General features: G+C 40.9%; 1 protein-coding gene across 1 annotated transcript in view; it reads left to right on the forward strand.

Annotated features, from left to right (window-relative positions):
- Positions 1 to 14,028, forward strand: part of SNX5 (sorting nexin 5) — a 28,566-nt gene extending 14,538 nt beyond the window's left edge. Inside the window, exons 5-14 of the mRNA XM_053573635.1 lie at positions 740 to 861; positions 2,609 to 2,732; positions 3,638 to 3,733; positions 5,891 to 5,996; positions 6,085 to 6,160; positions 7,263 to 7,302; positions 7,390 to 7,476; positions 9,390 to 9,549; positions 12,388 to 12,473; positions 13,826 to 14,028. Of these exons, the coding sequence (XP_053429610.1) occupies positions 740 to 861; positions 2,609 to 2,732; positions 3,638 to 3,733; positions 5,891 to 5,996; positions 6,085 to 6,160; positions 7,263 to 7,302; positions 7,390 to 7,476; positions 9,390 to 9,549; positions 12,388 to 12,473; positions 13,826 to 13,876 (948 nt within the window). The 3' untranslated portion in view covers positions 13,877 to 14,028. The remainder of the gene's footprint in view (positions 1 to 739; positions 862 to 2,608; positions 2,733 to 3,637; positions 3,734 to 5,890; positions 5,997 to 6,084; positions 6,161 to 7,262; positions 7,303 to 7,389; positions 7,477 to 9,389; positions 9,550 to 12,387; positions 12,474 to 13,825) is intronic.
- Positions 14,029 to 15,534: the final 1,506 nt, after the last annotated feature.

Genomic DNA, 15,534 nt, shown 5'->3' on the forward strand with positions numbered 1-15,534 from the left:
TTGCCTTTGGGAGAGTACCGTGGTGTCATGGCTCACAGCAACCTCAAACTCTTAGGCTCACTATGTTGCCCTTGGGAGAGTACCGTGGTGTCATGGCTCACAGCAACCTCAAACTCTTAGGCTTAAGCGATTCTCCTGTCTCGGCCTCCCTGGTAGCTGGGAGGTGCCCACCATAGTGTCTGGCTATTTTTTGCTTGCAGTTGTTACTGTTAGCCAGTTCTGGCTGGAATTGAACCCACCCTCCTCGGTGTATGTAGCTGGCGCCCTACTCACTGAGCTGTGGCACTGAGCCATGATTAAGTACTGAAGGTTGTGTTAAATGAATCTTGATTGTCCTTCCTTTTGAAATCTGGAGACTTTATAATCTTAATGGTTAATCATGGTTTTTCAGCATCGTACTATAGTTTTAGGCCGCCGTTACGTTTTACCAGTTGTCTGTAATGGGTAAAGTGAACAAGTGATAGCAGTCAAAGTGAGTGCCTGTGAGGAGGATGCTGCCTTTTATTTTTTTATTTTTTGCAGTTTTTGGCCAGGGCTGCGTTTAAAATTGCCACCTCTGGTATATGGAGCTGTGGTGCCCTACTTCTTTGAGCCATTCTTAAATGGCTACAAGGAGTAAAGTTAACTCAGGAGATTTTAGGAGCCCCACCTGTGCACCAGAACTGACAGGCGTAGAATAAGGAACTAAAGTAGGCATTGCTGCCCGGGCAGAGGCTCACGGGTTCCTGCCTCTGCGCAGATTCCACCTGCTCCTACAAAGCCTGACTTTGATGGTCCTCGAGAGAAGATGCAGAAACTAGGAGAGGGTGAAGGGTCTATGACCAAAGAAGAATTTGCCAAGATGAAACAAGAACTGGAAGCGTAAGTGGGTTTTCTTGGTGGGCTTCGTCTTTTAATTGTTATTTTTTGAGATGATGTTTTGCTATGTTGCTGAGGCTGGTCTGGAACTCCTAGCTAGGCTCAAGTAATCCCCTCCCACTTTAGCCTCCTGAGTAGCTGGGATGACAGGGTTATGTGTGCAGCCAGCTCTGTCTTTTGAGAAGTAAAATAGGGGCAGCGCGCCTGTGGCCCAAAGGAGTGGGGCGCTGGCCCTATATACTGGAGGTCATGGGTAAAAACCCAGCCCCGGCCAAAAACTGCAAAAAAGAAAAAAGAGAAGTAAAATAATGGTGCTGTGTGCAGAAATAAGTAGAAGAACCTGACTAATTAAAAGTATAGCTGTTAATTAGCTGCCTAGTGTTTGTCCTAGAACTTTATTTCACAGAGTGTGGGAGGGTTAAGCTGCTCAGTGGTACTACAAAGCTTTCTTCAAAATTTGGTTACTAGAAGTACAGGAGAAACTAGATTGTAGCAATTATTGTGTTGTTAATAATCACATTGGCTCAAAAGAAGTCCAACCAGCTTGAGCAAGAGCAAGACCTGTGTCTACAGAAAATAGAAAAATTAGCCAGGTATGGTGTTGTATGCCTATAATCCCAGCTACTTGAAAGGCCAGAGGATTGCTTAAGCCTCAAGAGTTTAAGGCTGCAGTGAGCAGTGATCATACCAGTGTACTCTAGCCCCAGCAATAGACAGGGAAGCCCTGTCTCATATATATATACAAAATTATTTCAAACCAAAATAGATTCTTGTTTCTTTTCTTTTCTTTTTTTTTTTTTTTTTTTTTTGGTTGGGGTTGGGTTTGAACCTGCCTCCTCCGGCATATGGGGCCAGCGCCCTACCCCTTTGAGCCACAGGTGCCAAAATAGATTCTTGAAAAAGTTTCTTGTCAAACCATGTTTGAAGGCTGGGTGCAGTGGCTCATGCCTGTAATTGTAGCACTCTGGGAGGCTGAGGTGGGTGGATCACTTCAGCTCATGAGTTCGAGACCAGCCTGAAAAAGAGTGAGACCTCATCTCTACTAAAAATGAAAAACTAAGGCAAGAAGATCACTTGAGCCCAAAAGTTTGAGGTTGCTATGAGCTATGAAGCAGTGGCACTCAACCAAGGATGACAGAGTGAGACTGTGTCTCAATTTAAAAAAAAAAAAAATACAGCCTTGTACTTTAGTACTTTATTATCTTAACTCAAAAGAACTCACCCCTGCCCTCTTCCACTGTCAGCTGCCCTGCCCCAAGTTTGTGTTATGTTATCAAAGGCATTGCTCACACCCCCAGCTCTGGAGGTATAGCGCTAACCACAGCAGACTTAAGTTTCTACACTTGAGAAGCTTAAAGTGATCTTTAATGTCTAGAATGAGAAAGCTGCTTTGTGATTCTGAGCCTTATCAAATTCATGTTGTGTACCTGGCAGCAAAATTAAAGGGTTTTTACTGTTTTATAGAAAAGAAAATGTTTTATGGCTGCTAACTAAGAGCAGTTATTGTATGTGGTTTTAGGGCTCTCAGACTTGATCCATCAAATCCAGTTATAACATCACTTTTCCTCCACTGGTTTATTCCACAAATTCCCAAATGACAGCTCCTTCATTACCTAACACCAGGTTATATTTCAAACAAAATACTGTTTTGGTACTGTTGTGTATTTCATGTAGTGGCATGAACAGAACCATAGGGTTAGGGAGAGTGGTACTGAGCCTGCCAACTGAATCCCCTGTGTGTGTCTTTCAGCGAGTATCTTGCTGTCTTTAAGAAGACTGTGTCTTCCCATGAAGTCTTTCTTCAGCGGCTTTCTTCTCACCCTGTTCTCAGTAAAGACCGAAACTTTCACGTTTTCCTAGAATATGATCAGGATGTAAGACATTTTAATTCCATTTTCATGATCAATTTAAAATGTTTAAGGCTCTAATAATGTACTTTATTTTCTGAAAAAACTCCTGAATTTCCTATACAATGGAACCTCTTTAGATGCTGCTTGGGACCCCTCCCACCAGAAGATTCATTGTGTGTCTTTTTGTTAAACTGCTTAAAGAAAATTTGGCCTTACACTTCCAAAGATTAGTTTCTCCTGTAGTTCTGTTTGGGATTGTTAGAATGAACTTAAATTACTCTTTTTTTAAGAGAGAGATGGGGTATTGCCGTCTTGGGCTGGAGTGCAGTGGTATAATCAGCTCACTGCAGCCTTGAAATCCTGAGCTTAAGCAATACTCCTAAGTAGCTGGGACTACAGAGGTGTGCCACTGGCCTAGCTAATTTTTAAAGATGTATAGAGACAGTCTTGCTGTGTTGCCCATGCTGGTGTTGAACTCCTGGCTTTAAGTGATCTTTTGCCTTAGTCTTCCTAGTTGCTAAGATTAGTGAGCCACCATACCCAGCTATTTTCTTCCTGGCTGCTCTTTTTACTGAAAAGAGACTTGTGGGTTTTTTTATGTATCATTTTTCTTACTATTTAATATGTGTGAGAAAAGCTCCAACTTAGGAATTTCTTCAGTTTTTTTCTAGCTGGTGAGGCATAACAAACAGCATGGGTAGAAAAGTAATTTGACCAAGGATTTAAAATTACACCACCACATATGCCTAGATGGGTTTTTGGTTGTTTTGTTTTGTTGTTTTTTTTTTTTGTTTGTTTGTTTGTTTTTCAGAATATCTCTTATGTTTGGCTTTTAGGCTAGCCTGTTTCAATAGGTTTAGCAAGTTGTTATCTTTAAGAGAACCTAGAAAAAGAATATAAAATGTTCTTTTGGACTTTTCTTCCTCTAGCTAAGTGTTAGACGAAAAAATACCAAAGAGATGTTTGGTGGCTTTTTCAAAAGTGTTGTGAAGAGTGCTGATGAAGTCCTTTTTTCTGGAGTTAAGGTAAGTAGCTTTTAATTCTTGACTTGGGGGAATATGTAAGTTTTTTTCACGTTTTGGTTGGGGGGAGGGGGATTGGTGTGCTCCCACCTAATGGGCACAATACATATTATGGCACAGCTCCTGAGTACAGGACACAGCTATAACAGAGACTTGACCTAACACCTCCTGAGTACAGGACACAGCCATAACAGACTTGACCTAACAAAGGTGGATATTATAACCTAATCATTTGAACCCCCATGTTAATTTGAATTTTTTTTTTTTAGTTTTGATTCTTTTCATCTACTTAACTCAGTTTTCACAAAGCATCTTGTTCTCATTCCCAGGAGAGATGGCATGAACCTTTCCACATTGAATCTTCATTTTCTGTAAGGAAAAGTTTTACTTTTAAAAAGACAATGAGGTATAAGATTGTTTCATGCCATTCTCCAGAACTGTGTACTGTCTGCTGTGGTGGCCCAGGCACAGATGGCAAGTGATCACTTGGCAAGTAGTTGAGCTGGTGCAGTTAAGGAAGTGAAGTTGTATTTTATTTACATACTAGATATTAAGGACCTAATTACAAAGAAAATAATATTAACGTAGACATTTTTGTGTATTGAGATGGTTTTATGTATACTGTGTTAATATTAAAATGAATTTCACTTGTTTATTTTCACTTCATTGTGAAGCTACTAGCAAAGTTTTCAGTGCTACATGTATACAGCTCATTCATTTCTTTTGATCATTGCTGTTCTAGGGTATAAAAAGTAATATACAAGTCTCATTGCCCTCATAGGTATGATTTATTTCTTCACTCCTCACGCTCTTTTCCTTTTTAACTGAGTTAGCTTTATAGTTAGTACATGTACCTGGTATCCTGCTTTGCCAGTCCAGGGCTTGAGTAGAATTCAGGTGCTACATAGAGAGGGCACTGTCAGAAATTGGGGAACTCTTGGGCTATTCTTGGCCTGGTATGAGAAGTCTGGGACTGTCCTTTATCTTTGCGTTAGGGGATATTTGGCACCCTGACCAGTGCCTACCAGTGGCCAGTATTGCCTCCTAGCTTGAAACCAACCAAATTGGTGGAAAAAACACCCACATACAATGTAGTGTCCCACTTAGAATCATTGCACTATTAGGTACAATTGCTGAGTCTTAGGATAGCAGGGTTTATTGGCCATTGCCAAATTGTTCTTTAAAATGGTTCTCTCTGTTGATGTTTTCTGCCAGACCCTGGTTTGTTTGTTTGTTTGTTTGTTTTTTTAATTGAGACAGAGTCTCATTTTTGTCACCCTCAGTAGAGTGCCATGGTGTCATGCCTCACAGCAACCTCAAACTCTTAGGCTCAAGCAATTCTCTTGCCTCAGCCTCCTTAGTAGCTTGGACTACAGGTACCTGCCACAATGCCTGGCTATTTTCAGCCCCTGGTTTTTATCAGCCATGGTTATGAAATAGTAACTTAGAAATTTGCATAACTTTATTGGTGACATCATCTGCCATAATGTTTCTCTTCCCTTTTTTTTTTTTTTTTTTTTTAAGACAGTCTCATTTTGTTGCCCTCAGAAAAGTGCAATGGCATCACAGTTCACAGGAACCTCAAACTCCTGGGCTGAAGTGATTCTTTCTCTCTCTCTCTCTCTCTCTCTTTTTTTTTTTTGTTGAGACAGAGCATCAAGCTGTCACCCTGGGTAGTGTTCTGGGGCATCACAGCTCACAGCAACCTCGAGCTCATGAGCTCAAGCGATTCTCCTGCCTCTGCCTCCCAAGTAGCTGGGACTACAGGCACCTGCCACAAGGCCTGGCTATTTTTGTTGTTGTTGTTGCAGCCATCATTGTTGTTTGGTGGGCCCAGACTGGATTCAAACCCACCAGCTCAGGTGTATTGACTGGCGCCTTTGCTGCTTGAGCCACAGGCACTGAGCCTGGAGTGATTCTCTTGCCTCAGCATTCTGAGTAGCTAGGCCTACAGGCTCCTGGCTAGTTTTAGAGACAAGGTCTCGCTCTACCTCAGGTTAGTCTCAACTCTTGAGCAATCCACCTACCTCAGCCTCCTAGAGTGCTAGGATTACAGACGTGAGCCACCATGCCTGGCCCCATAATGTTTTTTTTTAATACAAAATACATATTCACATTCTTAAAATGTCTAGTTCATGAATTTCTTTTTTCCCCCTTTAGGAGGTAGATGACTTCTTTGAACAAGAGAAGAACTTTCTTATTAATTATTACAATAGGATTAAGGATTCCTGTGTGAAAGCTGACAAAATGACCAGATCACATAAGAGTAAGTACCCTTCATTTCACTAGCCACTTAAAGCTTTACTAATGAGCCTGGCTTTGTTCTCTGAAAAGGGCTGTCCTTGTTTCTGTAGATGTTGCTGATGACTACATCCACACTGCAGCCTGCTTGCATAGCCTGGCTTTAGAGGAGCCCATGGTCATCAAAAAGTAAGTTTTTGTTGGAAAAGCCATTTGCCATTACCTGAATACAAACTGCTGAGCAATATATTTGAAAGAATAATGAGTAATGGCTACATAGTTTGAGTTCTGCTTTGGAGTTACAAGCTTATTAAGGAAAGTCTAAGACAATCGTAGAGGACTTAAAAGAACTCTTCTATAGATGGACAAATTTGGTAGCTGTTTACAAAGCCTTTATTTCTGTCAGACGTAAATGCCTTAAATTTTGGGCTTGTCCCTGAAAAACATCCACTTTCTGTTTTCTGTTGCTGATTGGCATTTTGGCTAATATAATGCCCTGAACTTCATTGGTTTGATTGTGGTGGTCCTGAGAGTAGTGACCACAGTCTGATCTCGTGTTTATTTTTATATATGTTTTTCTCACTTTCTCCCTGCAGAACATTTCCAGTTAAGTATTCTGCTTAATAATGAGGCTTGAAGTAACAGATGGTATTTACTTCTGATTTGAAATTCAAAGCCAGACTTATGGCAGAACTGAGACAAATAAAGTAGTAGCTCATTAAGGTCTGACCTTAGTTAACACAGCTTTGGGATCTGATAAGAATTATCCTGGTCAGGCTTGGTGCCCATGGCTCAGTGGTTAGGGCACAGGCCACATACACTAGGACTGGTGGGGTCGAACCCAGCCTGGCCCTGCTAAACAACAACAACTATAACAAAAACGCTGGGCATTTTGGCGGGTGCCTGTAGTCCCAGCTACTTGCAAGGTTGAGGCAAGAGAATCGCTGAAGCCTAAGAGTTTGAGGTTGTTGTGAGCTGTGATACTACTGCACTTAACCGAGGGCAGCATAATGATATTCTATGTCTTAAGAAAAAAAAAAAAGAATTATCCTGGTCACATGGCAGGATGACAGAAAGGTCACCAAGAGAGGCACCACAGAGTGTGACACTGTAGTAAGTGCAGTTTGTAGCCATTCTGTATTACTCTGGGCCAGTTGGAATAAAAGCTCTACTTTTATAGTAAAATGCCAAAGGCTAGGGCTCCTGAATTAGTTTTTCACCTCTGAAGAGTATTGATAAGATCATATTTCATACCTTGAGACCTTAAACCAAATTATGTGTATATTTTCAGGTACCTATTGAAGGTTGCTGAGCTATTTGAAAAACTTAGGGTAAGGATTTTTGTGTTAACGTTTATGATACATATTTCATAATCTGTAGATTTCTGCCTTGATGGTGACCTTTACTTTTTTGAATAGAAAGTAGAGGGTCGAGTCTCATCAGATGAAGATTTAAAGCTGACAGAGCTTCTCCGATACTACATGCTCAACATAGAGGCTGCTAAGGTAAGACAAGGTGTTTTAGTCAGTGCATTAAAGACCTCTTTGCCATGACCCACAAGTCTATGTCAAGAGACTGTTCTCTGCATTTAAAAGGGAAGTTATTCTATTCTCAGGAGGAAAATAGGAATTTATCGGGTGTATTTGTATAGATGGTAGGCCTTTCTGAGATGGCATTGTATCCTTAAAGGTTATATATGCATATTGCTGGTAGGTGCTATAGGGGTTGGGGGATTATAGGCTACTGGGTGTTTGTGAGTTTTTATTGAATGGCAGCTATTTTTGTAGCCTTTGAGCCATAGTTAAGAAAAACTAAGACTAAGTGAGAAACATGATATTGTTGGAATTAAAAATGCTTTTTTTGTTTATTGTTTTTTAGAACAGAGTTTCACTCTATCACCCTGGGTAAAGTGCTGTGGCATCATAGCTCACAGCAACCTCAAACTCGAGCTCAAGAGATCTCTTGCCACAACGCCTGGCCAGTTTTTTCTATTTTTAGTAGAAACAGGGATCTTACTCTTGTCTCTTGCCCACCTCAGCCTCCCAGAGTGCTAGGATTACAGGCGTGAGCCACTGCATAAAAAATGCATTCTTAATTGTCTACATTGCCCCAAATAATAATGTTAAAATTAATTTACATGAAATGTGCCTGATTCAGGAAACATAGACAAGATTCTGTGCCCTCAGACCTTATATATGACAAGGGGAAATGTCATCAGAAAGTAAAAGTACATTTTTCCTTATAGTATAATTTTATTTTTAGTTAGGTTGCCTTTTGGCATGTTTTCTCAGTACTGTATTTGTATTTTTTTTTTGCATTTTAGACTTTTGTAGTTTGTTTCCTACCATAAAATTAAGAGTTCACTTTAAAATTTTTTTAATATATGCAAAAGAAGATAGAATGTAGCATGTCTGTAAAATCACCATACATAGAGAAAATGGAAATTGTAGCTAACTGTACCTTAATATTCAGAATGTACTCTACATGTTCCCCACCTCTTTGTAAAATTTAGTGCTGAATATTTTGTAAATAAAGGTAACATTTAGCTCTGATTTCCCATTTTCCCTGTATTGGGTGACTTTTGAGACATCCTATAGTTTTACCTGGCTTTAATTATTTTGAAAACTGCATAATCTGGACATCATAATGCCATTTTTAGGTACTGTGGTATGTTCTCCCTAGCTACGTTTTGTGAAGAATCTTTATTTCAGATAAGATAGACCCCCAGAGTAGATTACTAGAAGCCCAACCTTCAGGGTAGGGTTGTATGTTTCTTACTGTCTCATTGTCCTGTTATGTTTTAGCAGCATTCCACTTGACTGCACCAGCAGTAACTGTGTTTTGATAATACAGTGCTTAGTTTCTTTAAATTAACCTGCAGTTAATGAATCAACTGAGAAAACATTTTTCTGTTTTCACTCTCTTGATTTTTCCCCATCCATATGAAGATCAGAAAAGCTATCAACGATGACTGTCAGAGTTCCCCATTCCTGCTGAAATTGGAGGTTAAATAATGATAATCCGGAAGGGAGACATAGGGGTCACTTAGGTTCTTGGCTGTCCAACAGTTCAGGCAGTATATAATGAGTATATTCATGGTGAATTGAATTTTTTTTTATATTGGTTTAGACTTTTTTGGAATTGGATTTTTTTTATATTGGTTTGGGTGGTCCTGTTGATATATTTTATTTTATTTATTTATTTTTTACTTTAGATAAATATTCTTTTATTTCCGTACTCTTTTATTTTTTTATTTTTTATTTATTGTTTTTGGTGTTGCAGTTTGGCTGGGGCTGGGTTCGAACCTGCCACCCTCAGTATATGGGGCCAGCACCCTACTCACTGAGCCACAAACACTGCCCCTGTCGATTTTTTTTTTTTTTTTTTTTTATGTTCTGCCTGTTAATTTCCTTTTCAGGATCTCTTGTATAGACGCACCAAAGCCCTCATTGACTATGAGAACTCAAACAAAGCTCTGGATAAGGCACGGTTAAAAAGCAGAGACGTCAAGGTGGCTGAGGCACACCAGCAAGAGTGCTGCCAGAAATTTGAACAACTTTCCGAATCTGCAAAAGAAGGTCAAGCACAGGGACATTCTTTTCTTTGGGAATAATTTCAAGCTTACAGAGGAAAAGTTGCACAAGTAATGCAAAAGATACCCCTGTTCTGCACCCAGAATCACCCCGTGTTAGCACTGCATCCCCTCTGCTGTGTCCCTATCACAGCTCCTTAGTGCTCGTGAGCACTCCAGGTTTTTTTTTAATTGAATTTTGAGTGAGATCAAGTTGCATAATCATGGTTCTTTTATCCCTAAATATACTGTTATGTATTTCCTAAGACTTAGATCTCTATGGTACAGTTACCCACTGCGGTGTACTAAACTCAGTCTGCTGTCTGTAGTCTTACATTGTTTGTCCCTGGAATGTTCTCCACTACGCGATCTGGTCTAGGATCTCATCTAGTTATCTTAGTTTGTTACTTTGGGACAGTTCTTACTCACTTTTGTATCTGTGATGTTAGTCTTGATAAAGAATGTATTATACTTTTTGGTAATTTTTATAAATAGTATATTCAGATTTCAAATTGCCTAGACTTTGCCAGTGGGCGTGCCTTTAAGTTGGCATGAGTTTGTAAGCCTGTCTCTCCCCCTCTCCCCCACTTTCTTTGAGCAGTTAGATGTTTTTTGCTTACCTTAAACTTTCTGTTCTAGCTGTAGATTTGGCTTTTTTGGCCCATTCTTCAAGGAGCTAGAGAGAGCTCTTTTTCTTAGGGAATGGTAACTAAGACCTGGGTGTGCTAAGATCTTGTTCATCATTCCTGGGGTTTCTCAATCTCTAGGCCCTTCAGTAGACAGCCAGGAAAAAGGTGTGTGTGCACACACAGAGCTTCATACGTCACTGTGTTTCAGTCATGAATCCACACTGACTTCCAGGCTAAGTCTACAGGATTCTTTCTTGCCTTCTCCTCTTCCAGGACAGGGGACTTTTTAAGTACACATAAACTTTATTGGTTGAATAATAATTCAATTGAACATAAGTGTAAATATGTAGTCTTTTAAGAGACAGGCTTCACTGTCACCCAGGTTAGACTGCAGCGGCCCAGTTCCCTACTACAATCTTGGATTTTAGCCCCCTGAATGCCTAGCTTTATTTTTGTGTGTGTGTGGGCTGGGTGCAGTGCTCATACCTGTAATCCTAGCACTCTGGGAGACTGAGGTGGGAGGATCCTTTGAGTTCAGGAGGTCAGGATCAACCTGAGCAAGAGGGAGACCCTGTCTTTACTAAAAATAGAAAAAATTAGCTGGACCTTGTGGCAAGTGCCAGTAATCACAGCTACTCGGGAGACTGAGGCAAGAGGATCACTTAAACCCAAGAGTTTGAGATTGCTGTGGGCGAGGCACTCTAGCCTCGGCAACAGTGAGCTTCTGTCTTTAAAAAAAAAAAAAAAAAGTTTTTTTGTTTTGTGTCTGGGTGCAGTGGCTCATGCCTATAATCCTAGAACTTTGGGAGGCCAAGGCAAGAAGAATGCTAAGGTTAGGAGTTTGAGACAAGGCTGAACAAAGTGAAATCCTTTCTTTACTAAAAACAGAGGAAAGAATTAATTGAGCATGGTGGCGTGCATCTGTAGTCCAGCTGCGCAGGAGGATTGGTTGAGCCCAGGAGTTGAAGTTACTGTGAGTTAGGCTGACACCACGCACTCTAGCCCGGGCAACACAGTTGAGATTCTGTCTTAAAAATAATAAAATGGTTTTGGAGACCTCCATCTCACTATGTTGCCCTAGCTGGTCTCAATCTCTTAGCCTCAAGCGTCAGGTTTAGGAAGTGCTGACAAATTCAAGCCATGAAATGTCGTCTTCACTGTGGAGGATCTTGTGGATCTTCTCTGACCATGGAACATTCCAGAGCAAACGTTGAATTTATCTTCCAGAGTGTGAATGTAATAATGTAGCACACTATACTTGTCTCAGCCTCGCCCCTAACAAATAAACAAGTTTCTGTAAGAACAAAAATCCCTATTTCATTGCTTTTTCTCAGGTCTTTTTTTGTGTCCTAGTGGTGGAGAAATCTGGGCATGTCTGGAAATGTCCCTGTACAGTAACTTGCTTGGGGTGCCTGGTGTGTCTAAACCTAGGCTTCCGAGGGCTTGTCTCATCTTTTCAGGGCTGTGTTTTACCAGGATGGCGCAGAGCTTCTCTTCACGGCACCTTGACAAATGGCATGTCGACAGCTCACTAGCTGTGGGTTCTTCCGTATGCTATCATCCTAAATTCTTACCTTTTTTTAAAAAAAGAGCTTATTTAAGTGTACAAGGAAAGTAATATACATTTCTTTTTTTTTTTTTTGAGACAGTCTTACTTTGTTGCCCTCAGTAGAGTGCAGTGGTGTCACAGCTCACAGCAACCTCAAACTCTTGGGCTCAAGCAATTCTCTTGCCTCAGCCTCCCAAGTAGCTGGGACTACAGGTGCCCGCCATAATGCCTGGATTTTTTTTTTGTTGCAGCCGTCGTTGTTTAGCAGGCCTGGGCTGGGCTTGAACCTGCCAGCCTCGGTGTATGTGGCTGGCGCCAGAACCACTGTGCTATGGGCGCCAAGCCTGTATGTCTTCTTTTGAGAAGAGTTGTCACTCTTTTCCAAAGCCACTGGTGAAGTATGTCTGGCTCACCACCACCCTTCTCCAGCCCTGTTTCAGCTGCTGTTCTCCCAGTTACAAAGCTTGGTGATTTGGGTGCTGTTGTCCTCTGCAAGGCAATGACATCCACTCTACCACCATGAGCAGAAGGTGTACTGTGTGGAATTAAAATGTGAAAAAATAATGGTGGTACATTGGAGGTCATTTGTTAAGTATATTTGGAAGTTAAAGTCAATATAAAACTTGTTTAATTTTTCTTGGATTTGTAAAGTTGTTTTTTCCTGTAGAACTGATGAATTTCAAACGGAAGAGAGTGGCAGCATTTAGAAAGAATCTAATCGAAATGTCTGAACTGGAAATAAAGCATGCCAGGGTAAGTATTTTTTTTTCAAATTAAGCCAACAACTTCTTTGGGGTTTTTTCAGTTATTTCCCAAGTTTTTATCCCAGTGTCATTAGGCACTAAAGTTTACCTTGTGTCATTAATTCTTTGCAGTACTTGTAGAGGTAGCCACTTATTGATATTTTTGCTATAGCAAACCATAAATTCACAACATTTTTGAGGCAGTATCACTGTTGCTCAGGCTAGAGTGCCATGGTGTCAGCCTAGCTCACAGCAACCTAAAACTCTTGGGTTCAAGCAGTCCTCTTGCCTCAGCCTCCTTGTAACTGGGACTGAGAGGCATCGGGCTAATTTGTCTTTTTTAGTAGAGATAGGGTCTTGGTTTTGCTCAGGCTAATCTCAAACTCCTCAACTCATACGATCCTCCTGCCTTGACCTCAGAGTGTTAGCATCATAGGCATGACCCACTATGTCTGGCCCATAAATTCACATCTTGCAGTACTTTTTGGGGGAGAAGCTGCCTTGCCTGACTCTCAGACTAGAGACTTCTTAGGGATGTGGTGTTCTCCACACAAATTCTGGGGTATTTTGAGAACTTAGGGCAGCCCTCAGACCTGAGGGGACAGAGAGAGGAACTGTCACTCGCCCTCAGCTTTTGACCTTATTTATTTATTTTGAAAAATCTTTTATTTTGACTACTGCATAAATGTTTTTAATCACTTGCCTTCTGATTAGGTCCAAGTCCTGTTTATGACTCTTCACTCTCCCCAACATTCTCTCCTGTTGTGTATGACATTAAAGTGGAGTTTAAAAGTATCATTTTAATTCATCACATTAAATCACATCCATTAATGTTTTGGGTGTTATGTCTTTTAAATGTTTTCAAGGTTCATGTGAGAACTTTGTAAACCAATTTTTTTCATATTTCCTGTACGAATATTATTTGCAATCTCATCCATAATCTCACCCACCACTGTTTTATTCAGTGTTTCTAAGACCCTGAACTTCATAGAACACCTCATTTATAGTGTTCAAGGTTAAGACATTGACATATGCAGGATTGCATGATCACATTTGGGGGAAAACAGGTGGGGGATGAGTGAGCGTGGACTTGCTGAGGCAACGTCCTCCAGCTCTTCACCCTGGAGCTCCTCCCAGCAGCAGTTCTAGACCCATGAAGAGAAGAACTCTTCCAGCAAGACCGAGGTAGGAGAGGCAGGTTGTAGTTCCTGAGATTTAATGAAGAGTAGTGCCAACCCAGTCTGGCTGGTTTCTCTTGTGAGAAGTTGTGTTTGTGGACTTGTGTTGAGTTCTTACTGCCATATAGCAAGTCTGTATAGTCCAGTGACTCTTTGGTCTACCTTAACTTTTCTCTTTTTCCAGAACAATGTCTCCCTCTTGCAAAGCTGCATTGACTTGTTCAAGAACAACTGATCTGCCTTTCCTCTGAAGGAAGGAAATGAATGTGAAAGAAAGCCACGCATCACTTGCACTTAAATCATTACCACAGAAGACTTAACTAGTTCTGACTTTAGTTTAAAATTATGTGAATAAATATTTTGATTTCTAAAAATCTTAACACTTAACCATGTTGGTTTAAAAATTTTTATTGCATGCTATTTGGACATAACTAATCTCATTGTACATTTAATACCTCAAAGTGGGCAGAATCGAAATACTGGGGTCTCCGGTAGTTTGTCTTCAGTTACTAAGAAAGGACATAGGAGTCATGTGCCTTCTGGAAACAAGTAAAGGCAGTCAGTCACCTGGCCAGCGTTCATCTCATGTTTTCTTGTGCCTATGTCCCTACTAATTGTCAGGGAGGGCCAGTTACAACAAATGATTCAGTTGCTTATTAACAGGTAACAGACAGCAGACATTCCATTCCTTAATACTTGTTTTTTTGCTCAGTTACTCCCATAACCTCAAGTGTTTGTACTATAACAATAGCAAGAACATCTCATTTTTGTACACATCCTTTGCAGCTCCATTTTTGTAGGTGGGATATAAATATTTGAGGGAAGGGTACATAGACAAATAATAAGGCCTCCTTTAGAAGATAGCCAGATCTCCATTAAGAGAGATGTGAACTCCCTCTGTAATGGTAGTGGGGGATACACATGTTTGGGCTTCTGTTTATAATTTTATAAAGTATATAATAAAATAATAAATCATGCTACTGTATGAGTGTTTTTGTGGAAAACAAGGCCAGGGTGTTCTGCAAGCGCAGTTGTGCTAAACTTTGGCTGCAGTGAGAAGGTATCAGTGACTTCTGCTCTGCATCGAGACGGGCCTTTGTGCTAATCTTGAAGACATTCCCTCTATCTGGATTTATCTGTTTGCTCTTGACCTGGCTCAGGCTTGTGGGTTTCGCCAAGGACTTGAACATAAGGGATCTGTGTTTTCAGGAGGTGTGTGCTTGAGACTTAAGTGGAGTCTGCCATCTTCTCTATACTGCAAGCTTTACTTTCGTAACTTGTAAGATTACTTGGGAAGATCCTTTGAGACTAAATTAAGAGAATTTTACTCAGCACTTTAGCTTCTATTGTAACCAGTTGTCGCGGGTTGTAACTGGTATGAGAGTTGCAAAACTGATTTCAACACCATAGGGATCGTGTTTTCTTTTTTTCCTGCAGTTTTTGGCTGGGGCTGGGTTTGAACCTGCCATCTCCAGCATATGGGGCTGGTGCCCTACTCCTTTGAGCCACAGGCACTGCTCGGCATTTTGTTTTCTTGTATTTGACTGGTCCCGATGTCTTTGCTCCCTGGCTAGTTACAGGCAGCGAAAGTGTAACCAACATGCTGTCCCCAGTACTTGTTACCTTCTCAGTGCTTGGGAAGTGTGATACAGGAAACGAGGGTTGAACTCAGTAGCTTCAGTGGCTCCTAAGCATATCTGTCCTGTAGCTTTCCCACGTACAAGCTTCCTCCTGGAGTCAGGTTCCTGGGCCACAGGAGCAGTGTGATTGGGAAGCTCTGGTCACTGACCTTGGGGCCTGGGTGTAGAGCCCACGAGGACAGATCTGGGGTAAGGCAAGTTCTGGACAGGCATCAGCAGGAAGAACTCCAATAGATGGGTTATCTGCTACTGT

The sequence above is a fragment of the Nycticebus coucang genome, chromosome 21 (assembly GCF_027406575.1).
Source record: "Nycticebus coucang isolate mNycCou1 chromosome 21, mNycCou1.pri, whole genome shotgun sequence".
NCBI classification, from domain to species: domain Eukaryota; kingdom Metazoa; phylum Chordata; class Mammalia; order Primates; family Lorisidae; genus Nycticebus; species Nycticebus coucang.